This window comes from Martes martes (genome assembly GCF_963455335.1).
Source record: "Martes martes genome assembly, chromosome: 8".
In the NCBI taxonomy this organism is placed as follows: Eukaryota; Metazoa; Chordata; class Mammalia; order Carnivora; family Mustelidae; genus Martes; species Martes martes.
Genome location: NC_137895.1, coordinates 117,154,833 through 117,175,912, shown reverse-complemented (window position 1 = coordinate 117,175,912; position 21,080 = coordinate 117,154,833). Strand labels below are relative to the sequence as shown.

At 49.3% G+C, this 21,080-nt stretch overlaps 1 protein-coding gene across 2 annotated transcripts in view; it reads left to right on the top strand.

The window, feature by feature from the left end:
• The window catches only part of FRMD4A (FERM domain containing 4A), a 465,015-nt gene that overhangs the window by 402,734 nt on the left and 41,201 nt on the right, over window positions 1-21,080 (top strand). For both annotated transcript variants that reach the window (XM_080810510.1, XM_080810511.1), the window contains exons 13-14: window positions 4,588-4,726; window positions 10,452-10,593. In XM_080810510.1, the coding sequence (XP_080666636.1) occupies window positions 4,588-4,726; window positions 10,452-10,593 (281 nt within the window). The remainder of the gene's footprint in view (window positions 1-4,587; window positions 4,727-10,451; window positions 10,594-21,080) is intronic.

Sequence of the window (21,080 nt, the reverse complement as noted above, 5' to 3'; positions counted from 1 at the left end):
GCTGCCTGACAGGATGAAACGCAGGGACTGGGTCATCTAAGGGGCTGTGCCTCAGGACCAGAAAGAGGTACTGCTAACTTCCTCTTCTACACGTGGGGAAACTGAGGCACACAAAAACCAAAGTCGCCTGCTCTAGGTTGTAAAAAGCTGGCCAAGTGGTCCAAGAAGGATTCCAACCCAGGGAGCCTGGCTCCACAAACCACTGGCATCCCTGCTGTGTTCAGCACAACACACTGGGGCCTGAGTGTGGGGCCAGGTGGCACAGGCCATAAATACTGAAAGTGGCCAGCAGCCGGGCTGGTCGGGACAGTTCCTAAGGAGGAGAGATTCTGAGCTGAACCCCGAAGCATGACTAGGATTGCAAGCTGAAGGTCGGCCCTGGGGGGGGGGGGGGGATGAAGGCTTCATTGGGTGGTGTCAGAAGAGAGGAGGGAGACGCCGGAGGCTGGCGGAGCACGGAGTGTGATCACCTCTCCTCCAGGAAAACAGCCCTCTGTCAGCCTAGAGGCAGGGCGGGCAGGGCGGGCAGGGAGGAGGCAGGGAGGGAGGCCAGGACGGTGTCTGCCCTGATGCTTTAAAGACAGCTTCTCTGTGTGTGCACCGGGTTGCTGCTGGCACAGTGCCTCTGCTCTGCGCTGAGAGTTTCCCCTCCCGAGGCAGCAAGCAAGCGCTCTTCCCACGGCCGCAGGGCGCTCCTTGCAATAACCGTCTTGCCCACGGCTGTCGCCAGGTTTGTTTGGAACAGGGAAGACGAGTCTGGTTGACTCTACATTGGGGTGGTCCCAGCCAGGAAAGGGGGTCAGAACCAGAGTGATGGGAGAGCAAGTACGGAACAGGATCCTATCCTAAAGGGGCCATTGGTGGGACACGGTAGGGATGGGGCATCAGCCCAGGCAGAGGGTGCGTCCTTGATCGCCGGTCCCAGGTGGGACCATAGAAGGTAACCTTAGACCCCTCAACTCGATACCCACATGGATTCTGTGGTTCCCTGGGCTTGGCAAATCCTCCGTTTCTAAGGTTTAGGCAAAACAGAAGTTGGTGGGGTGGGAAGAGCCTGAAGGGAAAGATGTGGAGAAGAGATAAATTACTAATGGAGCAGGAGAAGACTCAGTGTCTGGTATGGTTTCCAGCAGAACCTTCCAGACCTGGCCAGCCCCTGAACCCTTCCTCCCTCGTCTTCCTTACAGGCCAAGCACCTGGCCTCTACCCGCTCATGCTCTCACTCAGACACATTCCCAGTTACTTTTCCTTTCTTTTATTTTTTTTAAAGGATTTTATTTATTCATTTAACAGAGATCACAGGTAGGCAGAGAGGCAGGAAGCAGACTCCCCCCTGAGCAGGGACCCCGATGCGGGGCTCAATCTGGGATCGTGACCTGACCTGAAGGCAGAGGCTTAAACCACTGAGCCATCAGGGCGCTCCTTACTTTCCCTTTCTAATTCCTTTTCTCAGTGAGAGAAGATAACACTTTCTCCCAGGAGCCGCCATGGGTGTAGAAGCCAACGTGGGAGTTCTGAACAGTTTCTTTTTACTTGCCGGAGACCTGTGGGGCTGCTGCTCCTGACTCTTGCTGGCTCCTTCCCCATTATCTTCAACTGTGTTCTCTCTCAGAGCTGGCGTTTTCTCCTAACTTTTAACTCAAGTGAGGAATTACTGTGCCTAGAATCAGTAGCAGTAATGAGCCACCAGATTTGAGTTTTTCCCTAAAAGTGGGTCTGAAGAAGACCCTCTTTTTGGTCTTTAGCCCCTGAGATAAAATCATGGGAACAGCTCTAGATTTTCTTCCAGGGAAAATGTGTCATTGAAAAAAACGATTATTTGAGAGTTTCTTCTAAATTAGATATCTTAGGGGTGCTTGGGTGGCTCAGTGGGTTGCGCCTCTGCTTTCGGCTCAGGTCATGATCTCAGGGTCCTGGGATCAAGCCCCACATCGGGCTCTCTGCTCAGCGGGGAGCCTGCTTCCCCCTCTCTCTGCCTGCCTCTCTGCCTACTTGTGATCTTTCTATGTCAAATAAATAAAGTAAAAAAATAAATAAATTAGATATCTTAAACCTGAGAACACTTCTCTCCTGACATTCACATCAGATGCCCAGGCCCCACCCCAGCACCTTGCCCTGTGTGCATGTGAGCACATGCGCGCATGCACACACACACGCATGCAAACGCATTCTCCAATTTCATTTGCAAAATCATCTGCCTAGCCTAGGGAATACAGTTCACAGAAAGCATGATCCCGTCACTATTTTTTCCCCCAACACCATAGATGTGGCAAATTATGTTGGGACCCACATTTCCCACTTGTTACCATCTGATTGCCTCTGTGTACCCCAGATTTATGCCTTATCTGCTCCATAAATGTGTGTGTGTTGGTGGGATAATGTGGAAGATTGGCTATACTGCTTTCTACCATCACACTCTCTTTATACCCAGCCTGCCAGCTGACTGAATTTGAAATTGATAACCAGCTCTTTCAAGGAACACTGAGTTAAAGCAGTGTGAGAAGTCCGGACTCCCTCGGGACGTCCCACAGGCTGTGGCCTTGGTGATTAGAACAGAATTTACTTATCCTTCACCATAGGCAGTATTGCCTGCTTAATAAATAACATTGTCAAAGGCTTTTCCTGTTTCTGAAGTTTGTCTTGGCCCAGCGCCAGGAGCTGAAGCTCAGAAAGGACTGTCCAATGACCTAGAATGACCCATCTTATCCCAGACAAGACAGAGGCTTGGACAAATTCTGAACCCTAAGGAGCCAGTAAATAAAAAGAATAGCATTATTCATGATAGCCAAAATATGGAAACAACCTGAGTGTTCACGGAGGGATGAGCAGATAAAGACGTGGTGATGTGTGTATGTACAACGGAGTATTATTCACCCATAAGAAAGAAGGCCATCCTGCCTTTGGCGGCCGTGTGGATGAACATGGAGGACATTATGCGAAGTGAAATAAGCCAGACATGGGGGCAGGGGGAGAAGTACTGCATGATCTCATGCATATGTAGACTCTCAAAAGTCAAATATGTAGAAGCAGAGAGTAGAAGGGTGGTTACCTGGACCCGGGAAGAGAGGAAACGAGGGGATGCTGGTCAGATGTACCAAGTTGTGGTTATGTAGGATGAATAAGACCACGGAGCTAAGCTACAGCGTGAGGACTGTAGTTAATGATGCTGTACTGAATCCTGGAAATGAACAGAGAGAGTAGATCTCAGGGGCTCTGCTGACAGATAAATGAAGTCATGATCTATGTTCATTAGCTTAAGAGTAATAATCATTTCACTATGCGTGTGTGTATCAAATCCTCTCGTACACCCGAAATAGAATTTTTTCAGTTTAAATTCGAGCTAGTATTGAGTGCAGCACTGGTTTCATGAGCAGAATCCAGTGATTTTATGACCCACATGCAACACCTAGGGTTTATCCCAAGAGCCCTCCTTAATGCCCATCACCCTGATAGCCCTCCCCCCTCACCCAGCTCCCTTCCAGCAACCCTCCGATTGTTCTCTACTTTCAGAGCCTCTTAATGGATTGCTTCCCTCTGTTTTCTTATTTTTCCCTCCCTTCCCCTCTCTTCATCTGCTTTGTTTCTTAAATTCCACATGTGAGTGAAGTCATATGATATTTGTCTTTCTCTGACTTACCTCACTTAGCATAATACACTCTAGTTCCATCCACACTGTTGCAAATGGCAAGATTTCTTTTTTTTAATCACCAAGTAATACTCCATTATATAAGGAGCCAAGAGAAAAGCAAAAAGAACTATTGGAACCTCATCAAAATAAAAAACTAAAGCGCAGTGAAGGAAATAATCAACAAAAGTGAAAGGCAACTGAAGGAATGGGAGAATATATTTGCAAACAACATGTCAGATAAAGGGTTAGTTTCTGAAATATATATAAAAAAAAACCCAAATAATCCAGTTAAGAAATGGGCAGAAGACATGAATAGACACTTTCCAAAACAGACATCCAGATGACCAACAGACACATGAAAAGATGCTCACCATCGCTCATCAGTGAAATGTAAATCAGAACCACAATGAAATATTACATCACACCTGTCAGAATACCTAAAATTAACAACTCTGGAAACAAAGGTATTGGTGAGGATTTGGAGAAAGGGGAACCCTCTTATACTATTGGTGGGAATGAAAACTGGTACAGCCACTCTGGAATAGTATGGAGGTTCCTTAAAAAGCTAAAAATAGATCTACCCTGTGATCCAGCAAATGCACTGCTAGCTACTTATCCCAAGGACACAAAAATGCTGATTTGAGGGGACCCATGTACCCCAATGTTTATAGTGGCAGTGTCCACAAGAGCCAAATTGTGGAAAGAGCCCAAATGTCCATTGACTGATGAATGATTAAAATACAATTTTTATTAAACAATTAAAACGATGGCCTTTGCCAGCTAGTTTCCCTAAGTGTGTGTGTGTGTGTGTGTATTGGGTATTTGTGTGTGTGTACGCTCCTCTGTCCGATTTATGCAAGGGCTTTTAGATCCCTTGGGTTCTCGGTAAAAGCTGTCGACTGGTCCCTAGAGTTCCACATCATCGACACGGTTGAACCTTGTGATTCTTGCCGTCGCAGGGCTTCAGTGACGAGGAGGACGTTTGGACACAGTGGCATTGCGGTGCATACATGGTACGCATGTCCGGCTTTGATCAAGTCCATCTGGGCTATGGCCATTAGCCAACACCAGTTCTATCTGGACAGAAAGCAGAGTAAGGTAAGTCCTTCTCTGGGGACTAGGAGGGACTCTGTAATGCCTGGCCCTTTCATCACGCTGCTGGCCTGCCTGAGGGCACACTAGGGCCTGTGTTTCCTAGTTGAGGGATTAGGAATTAGGTGGGTGGGGGTGGCCTTGTGTCCCTCGCCCTGAGATGTGTGCAGGTGTGGACTTGCCTTTCAGTTATGGGAGGGAGGAAGGAGACGGCTCTTCCTGGGGGCATGTTCCATGTGTCTTGATTAGGGGACTCGGGCCCAGCCACGGTTGCAGCCTCTCAAACCATTTCCTGTAGCCACGTAGGGCCCTTTTGAGGAATTCAGAGCGTGCTTCTGAACCTCAGGAACTTCTCCCGGGAACAAGTCGTCAAGCCCTTTATGGTGTTTAAACAGTGGCATATTGTTTTCTTTTTGAGAGGGGGGAAAAAAAGCAACCATTTACAATTAATAGACACCATCTAACTGTTTAGGATAATTGCTGTGAAAGTGCTTCAGGCTTTTCCAACTGCCACCTCCATTTTTTTTTTTTTTTTTTTTTAAAGTCAGAACTGGAAACATTTAAAACAAAACAGCACCAGCAGCACCCAGCCCCGCTTCCCTAAGGTAGGCCTGGAGCCTCAGGCCTTGGTAAACAGTCATCCTCCAAGGGAGATCTGACCCAGCCCCTGTGCAGACACACAGGTGCATTTCCCGGCTGGTGGGAGAATGACGTCTCCTTGGTTCACACAGGGCTTCTATCAACACTCGGCCCCCTCTTCCTCCAGCCCCGTCTGCCGTGCTGCCTTGCCTTCCCCCCACGAGGTGTTCTCCTTCGTGAGCTCTCTGCTGAAGAGCCCCATCGGGATGGGTCTTGCCCCTTTCCCAGGATCCTGCTGGCTTGGGGAGGAGGAGTTGCAGAGCTATGGAGGGAGCTGGCATTGGCCCCTGGGAGGTTTTGTCCCATCATGTGGGCTCTCGGGAGGCGAGGAGGTGGCTGGACCCTGGCTTAACTGGGCCTGAGATTCATCAGATCTGTCCCCTCTTGGATACTTACAACCTCTTCTTCTGCCTTATTTTCTGTCCGGATGGAGTTGCTCTTTCCCTGGCTTAGGAAGGGGAGGGAAGAAGAGATCTTGGCGTCTAGTGGGAGGAAGGAGAAAGATAGTATGAAAATAGGAGAAAAGGAAACAATCTCTCAACTCATAATTCAGTTTCAAATCCGAGCCCTTCCTGTGTAGCTGTCACTTTCTTCTTTGTAACACGTTTTTTTCTCCTCTGCTAAGTCTTCTTCCTGACCCCTTTTTTGGTCATTTTCTGGGGTGAATGGGCACAGAGTGGGGGGTGGGCTTGTTGTTAGGCATAATGGGCGCATTCCACAGCTTTCCTGGTGATGATGGACATTGGCACAGGGATTTGAAGCCTGATTAGATCAAAAGAAACAGGGCCAAAGCGTTTTGACTCATGCTTTAGATTGAGACGGTGGGTGGGTGTCAGCATTTTGCCCTCGGGTCGCTGGAGTTGGAGGTCCAAACCTTAAAATGCAGACTCCAACCTCTGCATTGTTTGGGAATGGGTGGTAAGGGGTAGAGACCTTGGCAGCCCTCCTGAACCCCACTGCCAGTTCCTCCTGTGGGCAGACCCCCCACACACTGTTAGCACAATTTTGAAGGGAGAAGACAAAGTGTATCTCACCCTTAGCTTAGTGCATTAGTGGTTTGAGATCTTCCGCTTCTACTGCCAGACTCGTTCTTTGCACTGAGGGTCTCTTGGGTAACACAAGAGGCCCATTAACAGGGCCTTCTTTCTTCCCCATTTTTGAAGATGATTTTACTCTGCATTTGAAGAAGCCTTACCCACCAGGCTTAGAGGGTAGCCCTCTGATCAACTTCAAAAAGTAATTATCAAAGATCATTTATTAACAGGAAGTGCCTTTTAAAAGGCCAAACATGTGCCCATAGCAATAGGGAAATTTCAGCTGTCCTTCTCAGTGACCCCTGGGGGACCGAAGGAAATACACACCCAGAAGCAGGAGAACTTTCCCCCAGTAAGCTCTGAACGCTCAGAGACACTCCAGAGCCCTTGCATTTCTCGTGGGAACACATTCTGCAATCCACAGTGGCAAGGGAGGAACAAACTGTCCCACGTGGAAGCCCAGGGACTCTGTTTCCAGTTCTGTGAGCCTAGGCAAGTCTCCGTTGCTCCTGCTTAGTTTCCCCAATTAGAGAACAAGAAAGGAAATGCAGAAATTATTGACTGGCCCGATGACATAGTGTGTGTGAAATCGCTTGAGATATGTGCTGTCTTTTATTATCAGCATTCATCCACCATACTGTTCCCTGGCCAACACTTGCGTAAAGGTTAAGTTCTTTCAAAGCTTCCCAAATGAAGTCAGAGAGGAGAAAATTCCCCTTAGGAAGTAAGTTACAACACCTTTCGCTTCTGGAATGTCGTTCTTTGTACAAAGGTGATGCGATCCATCTCTGGTGGGCAGAATGACCTCTGCTGAGTGACGGCTGACAGGCCTGGGATGAGCTGCAAAATATTTCTGAGCAACCGGTGCTGGCTGGCATACGGGCCGTTGCTCCACACCCCGCTGCCCCGGGCCATGCCAGCCATTCCATTCTCTGAAGTGCTTCGGCAGAGCCCGGGCCTCCCAAGTGATGCTTATCAGCCCAGAGACAAGTGTGGTCTAGTGGTCTGAGTCAGCGGGGGCGGGGGGCCGAGCAGTCTCGGGTTCTTCCCTGGTGCTCAGGAATTTTCCTCTTTCAGGAGCCTTGTCCAAATCCTGTAAGAACAGCTTGTGCGCGCTCTCTCTCTCTCTCTCTCTCTCATTCACACATACACGCACACCCCCCCCCACACACACACACCTTCCATCACCAAAGACAGAATGGAAAGAGCCCCTATTGGTTGGTTTCCTGTGGCTCTTGCAGAATGAAGGGCTGTACAGGTACCAGTTATAACTAGTAACTTGTATTTGCTGACCCCAAGCATCCTAGCAACTTCTGGAGCCCAGAGCTGAGGACTGTCTTGTTGACTTGGGGGGAACATATTTGAAAGCTCGAATTGTGGAGAATAAACCTTAGATGCCTCTCTTTTGAACTCAGAGTGGGGATTTCTCAAGTTGGCCTCCAGTCCAGACATCTTTCCTTCTTCTCAATCTATTTTTTTTTTCCCCTGATCCATCTTCCTTATTCCATCTAGATGAGAACCAGAGGGACAGCATGGTAGGGGACAGTGCAGCCTTGCTCGTCCCCCTTGTATGACAGTACTAAAACTCAGTAGGGCAAGCTCCTCAAAGCACAGAGCTCAGAATGTTGGAGGGTCTTTTAGGTTGTCCCGAAGGCTTGACTCTCCCCGTCTGTACTCACTCCTCTTAGCATTGCTCTCTGCACTAGGTCTTCTGTCATTGTCCTATTTCCATTTGGAGAGAAACTAGTAATTTCCTAAAGCTTCTAAGAATCCAGTCTCCCTTGGGAAGGGTATCTCTTGGTCCCTTTTCCATATTTGGGTTTTTGCCTCTCAGATCCATCTGTGGTGGGAGTGAAGGTTGTGGGGGGTGGGCAGGTCTTCCGTGTGATTAGGGAGATCCCCCAGGTTGAGCCATCAATCTCACCTCATTTTAGCAAATTACTTCCAGGCCCTGATTTGGATCTTTTCCTATTTCAATTCCGGTGGCTTTTCCATATATTATCTAATTTAGTCCTTATCACAACTCTGCCGTGTGAGTTTTAAGAGCTCCCATTTTACACACAGGAGGGATCTGAGTATCAGACAGGTTGAAGGTCATGGCCAAACAGTGGAGAACTGGCCAGAGCCAAGATTCCAGTCCAGATCTTTCTGACTTCAAAGCCTGGATGCCTCCCCACCACACTGAGTTGTTCTGTGTCTCCATGAGTCATTAAGTAGCTACAAGCGACAGCTCCTTTTATTCAAGTGTGGGCGTTGGTGAAGAGGAGTGCTACAGAAAGGAATGGGTGTGCTCCCTCTGCTTGCTCAGAGGGTGAAGCTCAACCAGCTGGGCCTGTGGTCATGTGCTTTGGATGCGAAATGAAAGGCACTTCCTGCTTCTTCCCGCACCCCCCCTCCCCCACCACCCCCAGCCAGAGCACTGTGGGGTCCCCGGTGGCCAGGCTTATATCCTGAGCAAGTAGGCCCTGACCTGAGGAAGGTGACCTGGATCTGAGTGCAAGGACATTCAGAGTTGAGGTCAGAAAGGAGTCAAGGAATGGCCAATGGGATGACATGCATACCCGGAGAACAAACCAAGCAAACACATTGCATGTTTCCTCAGTCCCTCAGACACTCTTATAACAATAAGAAAGTGCTCAGCTGTGAGAAGACCTGATCCATCATCAGTATCTGCATCAGTGTGGAGACCAGAGGAAGGGCAAAGCCATGGGGGTTCAGAGAGCCTCTGCTGGACAGCACAGAGCACCTGGGCAGAGAACATCAGTAGGGAAGAATGGGCCACATCTACCCACTGCGCCATGCCCCCCATATCTGCCCTCTGCCGGCTTCTCCTGTGTAGGGGACAGACTTGGTCTCACAGGGCTGTGGTGGGGGATGGTTGGATGAACACACATGAAGGGACTGAAAACCTCAGTTTTGGACGTCACCTGGTTCCATCGGTATCCGGGCTATAGGCAATGGCCACGGAAAGACAGCTCAGCAAATGTATGGGTTGTACTAGCATTTACAGTGGTTTTCATTAAGTTCATGCTGTGGGGAGTCTATTGCCTTAAGCACGATCACAAAAATTGATTTCTTAAAGGGTGGGGAAAAAAAAAACATCAAACACGTGTAGGAAATGCAGACCCATTTTCATCTACCGAGGGCAGTAACTAAAAAGGTAGCTTTGTGAAAAAAAACACTTTTAGGAATATGATTTTGGTAACAGAGGACTTTTCTAATTAATCCAGCCTGATGTTACTCTTAGCCAAGGCAGGCCAATTAATAAGCAGGATAAATGGAGTGGAGCTTTAATTATAATCTGAAGACTTTGGAGCGCACAGTTAGGTATCAAAATAGAAGCAGAGCACAGTGTCGGTCGCTTATTGGTGGGACCTGAGTGTCCATGGGAGCACTTGTTCCAGCAGCTTCTACACATGTAGACATGTTCCTCGTATGTCTAGAGCAGGATCACTTGCCAACCCTCTGAACATTTCATGGCCATGTGGCTAACACTGTAAGGAGTTGAAATCCCCTCAGAATCTATTGGAACTTCACAAATCTGTTTCATATACCTCTTCTGTCATTTATAAAGCTGAAAATTATTTTTTTTCTCCTCCTTTAAACATAAACTATGATTATTGCTATTTATTGAGAGGTGTGTCCCAGGGGGCCCTTCCTATGCCTGACTTCCTTTGACCCTAACAGAACCTTCAGTGGTAGGTAGTGTTTTTTTCCCATTTTATAGTTGGGAATAATGAGGCTCAGTGAGATCAAGGGACTTTCCCCAAACCAGGACTCTGACACAGTCCATCTGCTGCCAAAGCCCCCGTTCTCTGCACGGCACAGCAGACCCTGTAGAATAGCTTGGAAAACGCATCGGTGTGTACACTCTAGAGCCACAGGCCCTGCAGAGAGTTTCAGTAATGAGGAATGGGGTCCGGGAACACACCTAAAAATGCTGCAAGCCAGGCCGTTAGTCCATTTGCTAAGTCTCAGGAAGACAAGCTTGCGAGCGATAACCGTTCTGTCTCCCAGGTGAACGCCTCTTCGTAACCTGGCTGTCTTTCCCACTCTAGTCTAAAATCCATGCCGCACGGAGCCTGAGCGAGATCGCTATTGACCTCACCGAGACGGGCACGCTGAAGACCTCCAAGCTGGCCAACATGGGGAGCAAAGGGAAGATCATCAGTGGCAGCAGCGGGAGCCTCCTGTCGTCAGGTGAGCCGGCTCTTGTTGGAGAGCCGCCGAGTGGGGATCGTGGGAGAGACTGTTGCCGACGCATGGCTTCCTTCCCCACAGTGGCTCCGGGGAAGACCGGGGAGCGGCCGCCGCTGAGGGCACAGCTTGGCAGGCTCGCCAGGAGCTGGCTCCGGTTGTGAGACCAAGTTTCTGAGCCAAACAGGCATCTGAGAAAATGCCAAAAGTGCCAAAGGGTGGAGGGGAATAAGAAGCAGCAGAACCCTGCTGTGTGGGAACGGCTGTTGGCCCCGTAGCTCTCCTCAGGCGCCCCCCAGAGCTTTCTGAATGCTGATGGGTGAGGGTCAGGAATGTCAAGTCCAAGGACAGGGTGGGGTCAGTTCATTTGTGCGTCCTTAAAGGAGAGTTAGATGGAGGAGGGGCTAAGGCGGGCTCCTGGTGCCAAGCAACACTGTGTCGTGTTCTCAGGGGACTCTTCAGGACCCTAGAAGGTACAGAATCCCTTGGCCTTCGGCACGGAGAGTCTTGCGGTCACCGAATGTGGTGTAGCAGTTAAGCGCCTTTGCAACTGAGAGGCCGAGGCTCTGATCCCAAGTTTGTTTCTAAGAGTCCCCAGCAAGGGGTTCTGTCATGGGTGTGCGAGGGGTGGATGAGTTCTGAGGATTCAGATGGGGCTGATGTCCAGATAGGGATGCCTTTCGCTTTAGTGAGAGGAAGGAGGGGGAGGTTTGAGGACCACAGGAAGAGGGAGGGAGGCCATCATTGTTTGGAAATGTTAGAAAGTAACTAATGCAGGTCACTCCCCAGGCCACACCATCAAAGGCTGATTGTTCTTGGGGAACGTGTACCCCTGCCTCAGCACCATGAAAGGGAAGCAAGAAGTCTTTGACCTCATCTTCCAGAGTGTTTGCTCGCTCTTCTTCTTCTTCTTCTTTTTTTTTTAAGATTCCTTCTTGTTCTAGGATTCTAGGCGCTGCCTCTGAATATTATGTCCTTAGCGTCACCTTTGTTCTATACCTGTTGGAACATCCCTCCGTCTTTGATGACCTCACCCCATGGGGGGGTTGTCTAGGGAGGCCCCACCCTTCACATGAAGCCTTTTCTTTCTCCACTGCTCTTGCTTCCACCCCTGGTGATGAGATGCGGGATGCGAACCACAGCACCTTTATGCACACCTCCCTTGGCTTGGTCTAGATTCTTCCACCCCTCACGGCACTTCCTCTTTGTTGCACTTCTGTATTGTGTTTCTCTCCTAGTTTTCCGTTTTCTTTTCCCCTGGCACTTCCACATTTATAAAAGGATGGAAGTGAAAATATCACCAAAGATAAACAAGCAAGCATGAGCAGTGGAAAGTGATTATGTCTTCATAAGAATAAAAACCGTCAGTCCCCAGGGTCTTTCCTAGAATCATGTCTACTGACTGCACACGGCAGCAGGGAGGAGAAGGAGGAGAGCCCGTGGAGGAGGAGAGCCTGAAGCAGTCTAGGTGGCTTCTAGGCTGGCTGAGTGCAGTCAGAGCCAGGAAGAGATGTGGGCCCAGAGGACGAAGGGGAGGATATGCCCCCCTGGAGCAGGAGGCCCGTTTACTGGTGGGGCTCATGGAGCTTCAGCTCAGGGGCCCACACCGGGCACACCGTTCAGAAGCCTTGGGAGGGCCCATGTGTTTTTGTGAATGTGATGCATTTTGCATTCTTTGCTTTCTCACCTTGAAGTGCAGACTACACACAATGTGACACAGTGTTAGTTTCAGGTATACAGTGTAGTGATTGGTCTGAGGTCCACTGTGCTCCCCGCAGGTGTGGCTCCCATCTGTCACCCCGCGACACTAGTACCATGGCATCGACTGTATTCCACATGCTGTCTGTTTCAGTCCTGGGATGTACTTATTTCACCACTGGAAGCCTGGACCCCCCCACTTCCCTTCACCTGTTTTGCCCCTCTCCCCGCCCCCTCCCCTCTGGCAACCACCAGCTCTCTGTATTTTTGGATCAGTTTCTGCTTTTTTGTTTGTTCGTTTGTTTTTTCGATTCCACATGTAAGTGAAATCATATGGTATTTATTTTTCTGACTTACTTCGTTTAGCCTAGGACCCCCTGAATTCACCCATGTTGTCAGAAATGGCAGGCTCTCATTCTTTCTTGTGGCTGGGTAATACTCCTTTGTGTGTATACACCACATCATCTTTATCCATTCATCCATCAGCGGACCTTACATTGCCTCCATATCTTGGCTATTGTAATAATTGCATTCTTTTCCTTGAATGAGGCCACCAATATAAGCTTATAAGACCTCTGCCAGGTCACCATGAGGTTCACCATAGACCCCTCCCTGCCTCAGAGTCTTCAGAATGTTTTCATTAGCACAGTGAGCCAAATGATCGTTACTGCTGAGGCCTTGAGGTTTACAGTGAACGCCGTAGAGAACATTGCTGTCTTGTATTGAAGACGATGTCCTACAAAGCCCCAGACCCCTGCTGCAAATTATAGCCACTCTCAGTCCCCTGCTGAGTGGCGGAGGGCAGAGCCAGCACCAACCCCTGTGTTTGTACTCTAGACACTTCTAACCCTCATCAAAGCCCAGAGTCTGAGATTAGAGTCTGGATTTATCTGCCCGCGGTCCTCCCTCTCCAGCCACACAAGAGCCCAACTCATCCTTGAGGCTCAGTGAGGTGTGCCTCCCTGCTGTGGTTTCATATCCACTTGGAAATCTGGGTACTTTCTGAATTTGGTCTGGTTCTATCCCAAAGGACAATGGATTCTTGCAGCCCGGGGCTTCTCAAACTCTAGGTGCATCAGAATCACTTGGAGGGTAGTTCAAACACAGAGAGCTGAGCTCCAGGGTGTCTGACTCTGTGGGTCTGGGGTGACCCTGAGAATTGGCCTTGGTAACAAATCCCTAAGAGATGCCAGTGCAGCTGGTCCGGGGCCCACACCTTGAGCCCCTCTTCCTGCTGAGGGAGCGATAAAAGCCTAAGGTGACAGGGTTGCTCAGGAGCACAGAACGCAGGGGTCCCTGCTTCCAGATCTATGTCTTGGGCTGTCTCCTCTGACTACTCGTATCTATCAGCCTCCGTGGGCACCACGCCAGTAACCTACCAGAGCCACGGACCCGGCTGCGCCTGGGAACCCCAAGCCTCATGACGTAGAACGGACATCACTCAGTCATCAGCCAGTAAGATCCAGGCATCTAAAGGATTAGAAAGCAATCCATCTGTGTGACTGCCTCCAGCCTGATAGAATAATAGAATAATATCAAATAAAGCATCCTTATACCAAAAATTTTTTTTAAGATTTTTTTTATTTGACAGAGATCGCAAGCAGGCAGAGAGGCAGGCAGAGAGAGAGGGGAAAGCAGGCTCGCCACTGAGCAGAGAGCCTGATGCGGGGCTTGATCCCAGGACCCTGGGATCATGACCTGAGCCGAAGGCAGAGGCTTTAACCTACTGAGCCACCCAGGTGCCCCTTTATACCAGAATATTAAAGTGATTTTCAAATGGGTGATAATTTCACTTCTGGGGCCCCAGGCTGAGCTGTTGGGAAGTTGTTGGCAGCAGCCGAAGACCTTGCCGTCCCAGCTTTCATAGGGGCAACATCCTTGGGCACTGACCCCCAGGCTCTCTCCTCACCCACTCTCTGCTGCATGGCAGTGCAAGATGAAAGCCCCAGGAGATGAGAAGCCCAGAAAGTAGGAGGCGACCAGACGGGGCAGCCACTCAAACCCTGCCCAGTCCTGCCAGCTGGAGCCGGAGGCCATGTGGAGGCTGAGAGTCCGTGGGGAGGTTTCCCTCCTGTGACTTAGAAAGACCATGCAGGGAGAGATCCCCAAAGGGCAGGAATAGAGGCCATCAGTTAACAAAGGGAATCTCAAGCGTCCGCAGATCTGGTCATCACTCCCCCTGGGGCTGCTGATCGCTGGCCCCTCCGTCTGCTGCCCTCACCCGGGGCACGCCCTCTACAGCCCCACCTGGAAGGGACGGTTTCCCCGCCCCCCATGGCGAGGACATCTAGATGGCTTAAATAGCTCCCCAGCTGGCTGGTGTCCCCCTTGGTTCTTTTTGTCCTTCAGTGTCCTTTTGCCTAACTGTTCTTGAGAATTCCTGAGTGATGTGCTTCCACAGATGGCCGAGGCACTGCTTTCCCAGGAGCACCCTGATTTTAAATGCTCTTTTTATTACATTTGCCAGACCCCATGTTCTACTTTGCATTTAGAAAACACGATGCATCTAATTCAGTATCCTATAAGGTCGGTTAATTTTGCTCCTTCACCTTCTGCCTTATGCTAAGAAAGAGAGAGAAGGAAAGAAAAAAAAAAGGTGTCTGGCAAATATTCCTTAGAAATATTTTGAGAACTGAATTTTCATTTTAAAATCCCTTTTTCAGGGGTGCCGGGGTGGCTCAGTTCATTGAGCATTTGACTCCTGGACTCAGCTCAGGTCCTGATCTCAGGGTCATGAGTTCGAGCCCTGCCTTGGACTCTGCTTTGGGCATGGAGCCTACTTTAAAAAAGAAAAAAGAAAATCCTTTTTTCTACTTTTTTCCTTTTTTCCACTTCTTTTTTTCTCCTTTTTTCCACTTCTAGCCCAGTGCCTGACATCCAGTAGATACTCCAAACATGATTTTTAAAAATGTTTTAATATTACATTTCCATGACTTACTTATAACTAGAAATAGTACCTTTTGAACCCCTTCACCCATTTCCCCGACCCCATCTCTGGCAGCCACCAATGTGTTCTGGGTATCTGTGAGCTTCAGTTTTTTGGGTTTGGGTTTTTTAAGTTCTACATACAAGTGAGATCATACGTATGATAATTTGTTTCTCTCCTTTGGGCTTACTTCCCTTAACAGTGCCCTCAAGGTCCATCTGTGTTGTCCCAAACAGCAAGATTTCATTTTTTTTTTTTTTTTATGGCTAGGACTCCATCGTCATCCGGTCATTGGTGGGGTGTCTCCCTACCTTTTCTGTTGTAAATAATGCTGCAGGGAATGGAGGGGTACATGTATCTTTTTGAATTGGTGTTTTCATTCTTTCCGGATAAACACCCAGAAGTGAATGCTAGATCGTAGAATAGTTTTGTTCTTAGTGTTTTTGAGAAACCTCCATACTGTTCCCACAGTGACTGCACCAGTTTGCATTCCCACCAACAGTGCACGAGGGTCCCTTTTTCTCCACATCTTTGCCAACTCCCGTTATTTCTTCTCTTTTTGGTTTTAGCCATTCTGACAGGTGTGAGACGATACCTTGTTGTGGTTTTTATTTGCGTTTCCCTGATGACGAGTGATGTTGAACAGCTTTTCATGTCTATTGGCCATTTGCATGTCTTTGGGAAAATGTCTAATAAGATCCTCTGCCCATTTTTTTTTTTTTTTTAAAGATTTTATTTATTTATTTGTCAGAGAGAGAGAGGGAGAGTGAGCGAGCACAGGCAGAGGCAGAGGGAGAAGCAGGCTCCCTGACAAGCAAGGAGCCCGATGTGGGACTCGATCCCAGGACGCTGGGATCATGACCTGAGCCGAAGGCAGCTGCTTAACCAACTGAGCCACCCAGGCGTCCCAACTCTGCCCATTTTTTTAAAAAGATTTTTTTTATTTATTTGACAGAGAAAGATCACAAGTAGGCAGAGAGATGGTGGGGGTGGGGGAAGCAGGCTCCCTGCTGAGCAGAGAGCTCGATGTGGGACTTGATCCCAGGACCCTGGGATCATGACCTGAGCTGAAGGCAGAGGCTTAACCCACTGAGCCACCCAGGCGCCCTCTGCCCATTTTTAAAATGGATTGTTTGTTTCTTTGCTATTGAGTTGTATGGGTTCTTGATTTATTTTGGATACTAAGTCCTTAATCAGTTATACAGTTTGCAAATCCCTTCTCCCATTCAGTAGGTCGCCTTTTTGTTCTGTTGATGGTTTCCTTTACTGTGCAGAAGCTTTTAGTCTGATGTAGTTCCGCTTGTTCATTTTTACTTTGGGTGCCTTTGATTTTGGTGTCAAATCCAAAAAAATCCCTGACAAAACCATTGTCCGTGGTGTAGGGTTATTGAAAGCAGAACCAGAAGACGAGTAGTAACAACCCTGCACGTGCTGCATTCTAAGAAGCGTTGTGTTCCTGGAGCGTATGGTATCTTGGGCCTTGCCTGGGACTCACCTGCTTGCCACCGACATTCTCCCTTGGATTGTCCGGTATCGCTTTGTACCCAGGCATCAGACCTTGAAAGGTTAATCTTGTCAGATCAGGCTCCTGTTGCAAATAGCGTGCATCCTTGCTGTCTTCCATCCACTTTTTCGCCCCGGTCTATACCCAGATTGTGGTGTGGCTGAGCCGTGTAACAACAATGCAGTATCGCTGCGGGGTGAACACCTTTCCTAGCTCCCCACGCTTTGCTGGGTACTATACACAACATTTTAAAAAGTGAGAGTCCCTCTTCAGAGTGCTTCACACTGTTTATTGATGTTAACAGAGATAAAATATTTCCAGGCTCTTAGTAACTTTGAAGGTGATTTTCATATTTAACTAAAGACATGTAAATACCTTTAAAATTACAGATATCCCATACTTGGCATCTGAGGTATGAGTTGCTAGAGAAACAGAGCAGGGTCATTGCTATGTATGGAAGAAGTTGGGAGTCCACACTCACTAATGCCCTGAGCCAGCGGCTACTTTTCAAAAAGAAAAGGTCCCACATAGTTGAAATGATTTATTGGGGCTTAGGGCCCGGCCCCCTAAATTCTTCGACGGTGATGCATAGGGCCCTGCCGTGTTAGGTCTGTAGGCCCCTGTCCTAGTAGACACCCTTAGAGGCAGTGAGCTGTCTGAGCCCAAGACGCAAGGCGTGTGTTGGACTCAAAGGAATCCACCTGATCCAACACTGAATGTGATTCAGACCACGAGAAGGTTATGGAACCCTCATCCCGAATCCGTCTGTGGAGGGGCCTGGCAACCAGGCTTGAAAGGATGTGAGGACCCTTGTCCCCAGAACACATCAGCTGAGAGATGGTGTGGTCTTCCCAGAGTCCCTGGAAGAGGGGACATTGAGGCAGCACTGGCGCCAAAGCAGACCGACAGAGCCGCATGCCCTGCCCTCTGCAAGCTTGATGCTGCCTGGCAGGGTGCCCCTGAGCCTGCGGACTGACTGACTGCTGCAGGGCCGGGAAGAGGGGGCCCTCTCTCCACTGTGGCCTGGGACAGCCAGCATGGTTCCTACCCCTTTGTGGCCCTGGCTCCTCTGGGCTCAGGTAGCAAATCTGCGGAGGTTCAGATGGAGACCGAGGGGACAGCTGTGGACTCAAACCAGCCAGGGCCGGTGTTCTCCGAGTTCAAAAAAAAATCCGAAATCTTTTTCTATGGGACTTCAAAGGGTTTACACCTCTCTTCCCTTCCCCCATTTCTTGAAATCTAAAAAAAAAAAAGATGGGAGAAGAGAAAAAAATGTAGCCACAAAACAGAAACCCGAAGAGCCCCTGTGCTTGTGCCGGGAGCTGTCCATGCCCGGCCTCCCGCACCGAGTGACAGTGGGAGGTGGCAGAGGAGTGGGCCTTGTTCGGAGGCTACGCCGTTGGGGAACAGAGCTGAGGCCCGCAGACATGCAGGGGGCTGAGCTAAACGGGGTTTTGCTCTCGAACTATTTAAAGAAAGTGGTGGAAACTGACTTGGAAGTGTTTTGAGGCCCCTGTGGCTTGTTGCAGGAACCTCCCAAACCACAAAAAAAAAGGTACTGTGTGTCCTCTCTTCAAGAGATGAAACCATGGGACTACTGCTGGCCTCAGCCACCCATTTGCTCCAAAACAAAGGGCTGTGTTGTGTCTATAAATAGGAGTGAGTCTGTATGATTAACGAGATGGCGATTGAGTCATCATTGTGATCAGCAGGATTGCAGAGAATGTGGTGAGGGAGGGATCTTTGGTCTAAAACACGCCCCCCCCCAAACCCTGCGGTGTGTGTTCGTGCCCCAGGCTGATGCTTTCCGTCCTGGGGGCACCGCGTGCTGAGCTGGGGCCCTCGCACCACCTGGGGTCTGTCTGCAACCATTACTCATCCTTTCACACATTCCCCTTCTCTGGGGGCTGGCACTTCCTTCCATTGTTAGGAAGTTTATTAATAACTGATACAACAATGAGCATGCCAACATCTGACCTCGTTCCCCACCGAGATTTGATCTGATCGGCATCAGCCAGCCTCACGGTCATGGCTGTTCTCCTCTCAGAACACACTGCCTGGCGCTGGTAGAAGTCTCATTGTCTTTTGGTTTGTTTGGGGTTTTCTGTCCTCTTCCCGTCTTGCCTGCCCTCAGTCTCTCCTCTCCAGTGTGTCTCTCACCAGCCCCTTAAAAGTCTCTGTTACCAGCTCCCTGCCGCCTCTGCTTTTGGGTCTGGGGATGAGCAGGATTCCGGGGGCTTTGATTTTGCTCAGAACCTCAGCGCTCTGCAGGCGGGCACAGCCCCGCAGGCCCTGCCAGACGCCTGGGGCTCTGCCAGGCCGTGTTCCTGCTGGACTGCATGACTGAGGACGGCTGAGAGATCTCCTTCTGTGGGATAGATTTTTCTGGACTTGCTGGAGTAGGATGGGCCAGAGTCGAGACTGACAAAGAACAGTTGTCCCTTTCTGATCTCAGATGAGGGAGGGGAGGCCTAATTAAATCATTTAAAGTGCTCTATTTCTGCCCTTGGGTGCTAGTGCTCACAGAATCGCTCTGCCTAGCAAAGAGAACCAGAACAGAGGAACCGTGGATGACCTAAGTGAATGCCGCTCAGTAATGAGATTCTAAACACTGAAAAATAAGTATCACTATGGCTTTTTCTAGGCACCACTCTGTTCCCATTTAGGTCAGCCCTCCCGATGCTGCGCGGGAACCAACAGAGTCTGGGAACTGGAAAGATAAGCCCCCTCCTTCCACAGTACAGGAAAGGGAAATCGTACGACTCACTCGTGAGCAGTAGGTTCAGCTAGAGATCGCACTTCATGGTTTTACTAGATGCTGCTGCCGATTTTTATAATTAACTGTTCAGACCCTCCCCTCCCCCAGTTCTGTTTGTCCTCATCACCCGTTGGCACACGGGCCCCAAGCAACGAAGCAGCCACCTGGTAGAACTCGGCTGGAGACGCCCGGTTGCTGTCAGAGCTTCCGCTTTTCCGCAGAGCCTTCACATCGCTGTTCTTGGAAGTGAACCACTTCATTTTTATAATTCCTGAGCCTGAACGAGTTGTTGTCCGAGCACACGTTTTGCATGTTAAAAATCACATTTAGTTCTCGGAGGCCGTCTCCAGAGATGGTAACATCTCTGGATCTTCAGTGTGACATTATTTCCCAGGGTCTCGTAGGACATTTTTATGGAAGGAACTCATCGTTGAGGATTTGTAAGGGAAATGAGTATCTCTTCATCATGAGGGAGAGTTGAAACCTTTCCCTTGTATTTATTCCTGAGGTGTCTGCCGAAACTTTTCCTTATAGCCTTTATGGATCTGCTGGGAATATCCTTCTTCTTCTTTTTTTTTTTTTTTTTTTCCCCTGAAGGCTGAAACAGATAGACTGTCATTTCCTTCCCTGACTTTCAGGACAACGGATTTCTTTCTTCTTTAGGGTACTGTTTGTTTCAAATTTCCCCTCTTTTCAAAGAGGAAAGCACCCCTTCTGTCTTCTGAGATCAGCGGGCTAGTCACCAGATTGCCATCTGTGTCCAAACAGATGAGCCACAGTTCCTGACAACATTCTCTTCATAGGATGCGTGTTCATATCCGGTGCTGAGTGGCCGAGGGTCTTTGCAAAGCTTGGAGCAGATTCTCCATCACAGCTGAATGAGGATATCCTTCCATGTGTTTGCCGGCTGGAGGGGAGCTGCTGTCCCCCGCCTCCCCCCACATCCTGCCCCCCACCACCGGCTGCCCACGGGCTGAAGTCTGGAGTTCCCCAGCTGGGAAATAAGAAAGTCGTGGAGGCTTTTCCTCCAGAGGTAGCCAAGCAGGTTTTCACCACGTCTCCGCCAGTGACCTCTACAGAGTCGGCCCCACAGGGTCAGTAGTTCTCTCCGAAGATGTCCAGATACACACCAAAAGCGACTCTGTCTGACTGTTGAGCACAATAGGCAAGAACTCTCTGGCTCTGGGTGGATGGCTAGGAATTGTCTTCTTGGAGGTCAGGTTTGTTTTCGTGTTCCCCCCACCTAAATTAATCGTTAAATTATTAGTGACCTATTTCTAGAAAATCCTTTGGATTCGGATTGAAACATGATAATAAAATCGCCAAAACCCCAAGATGGTCTTTTCTACCTGGTGTCATGCAAACAGGTGGTTACTGAGCACTAACTGGGGAGATTTCTAGAGCACCGATCTAACATGCGGCTTCCTGGCAGTGAAACAGCGGAGGGTGGGGGGGAGAGTGTCTCAGCTGCTCAGACTGGAGGGGACCATCAGCTCTCCAGGTGAATTACCTAGCTGGCCCCAGGCGAGGGTTCCCTCCTGTATGCTGTTCCCTCCCTCATCAGGTGACGTTGCTTGTCTCCCAGCTCTTCCTGGTAGGCAGCT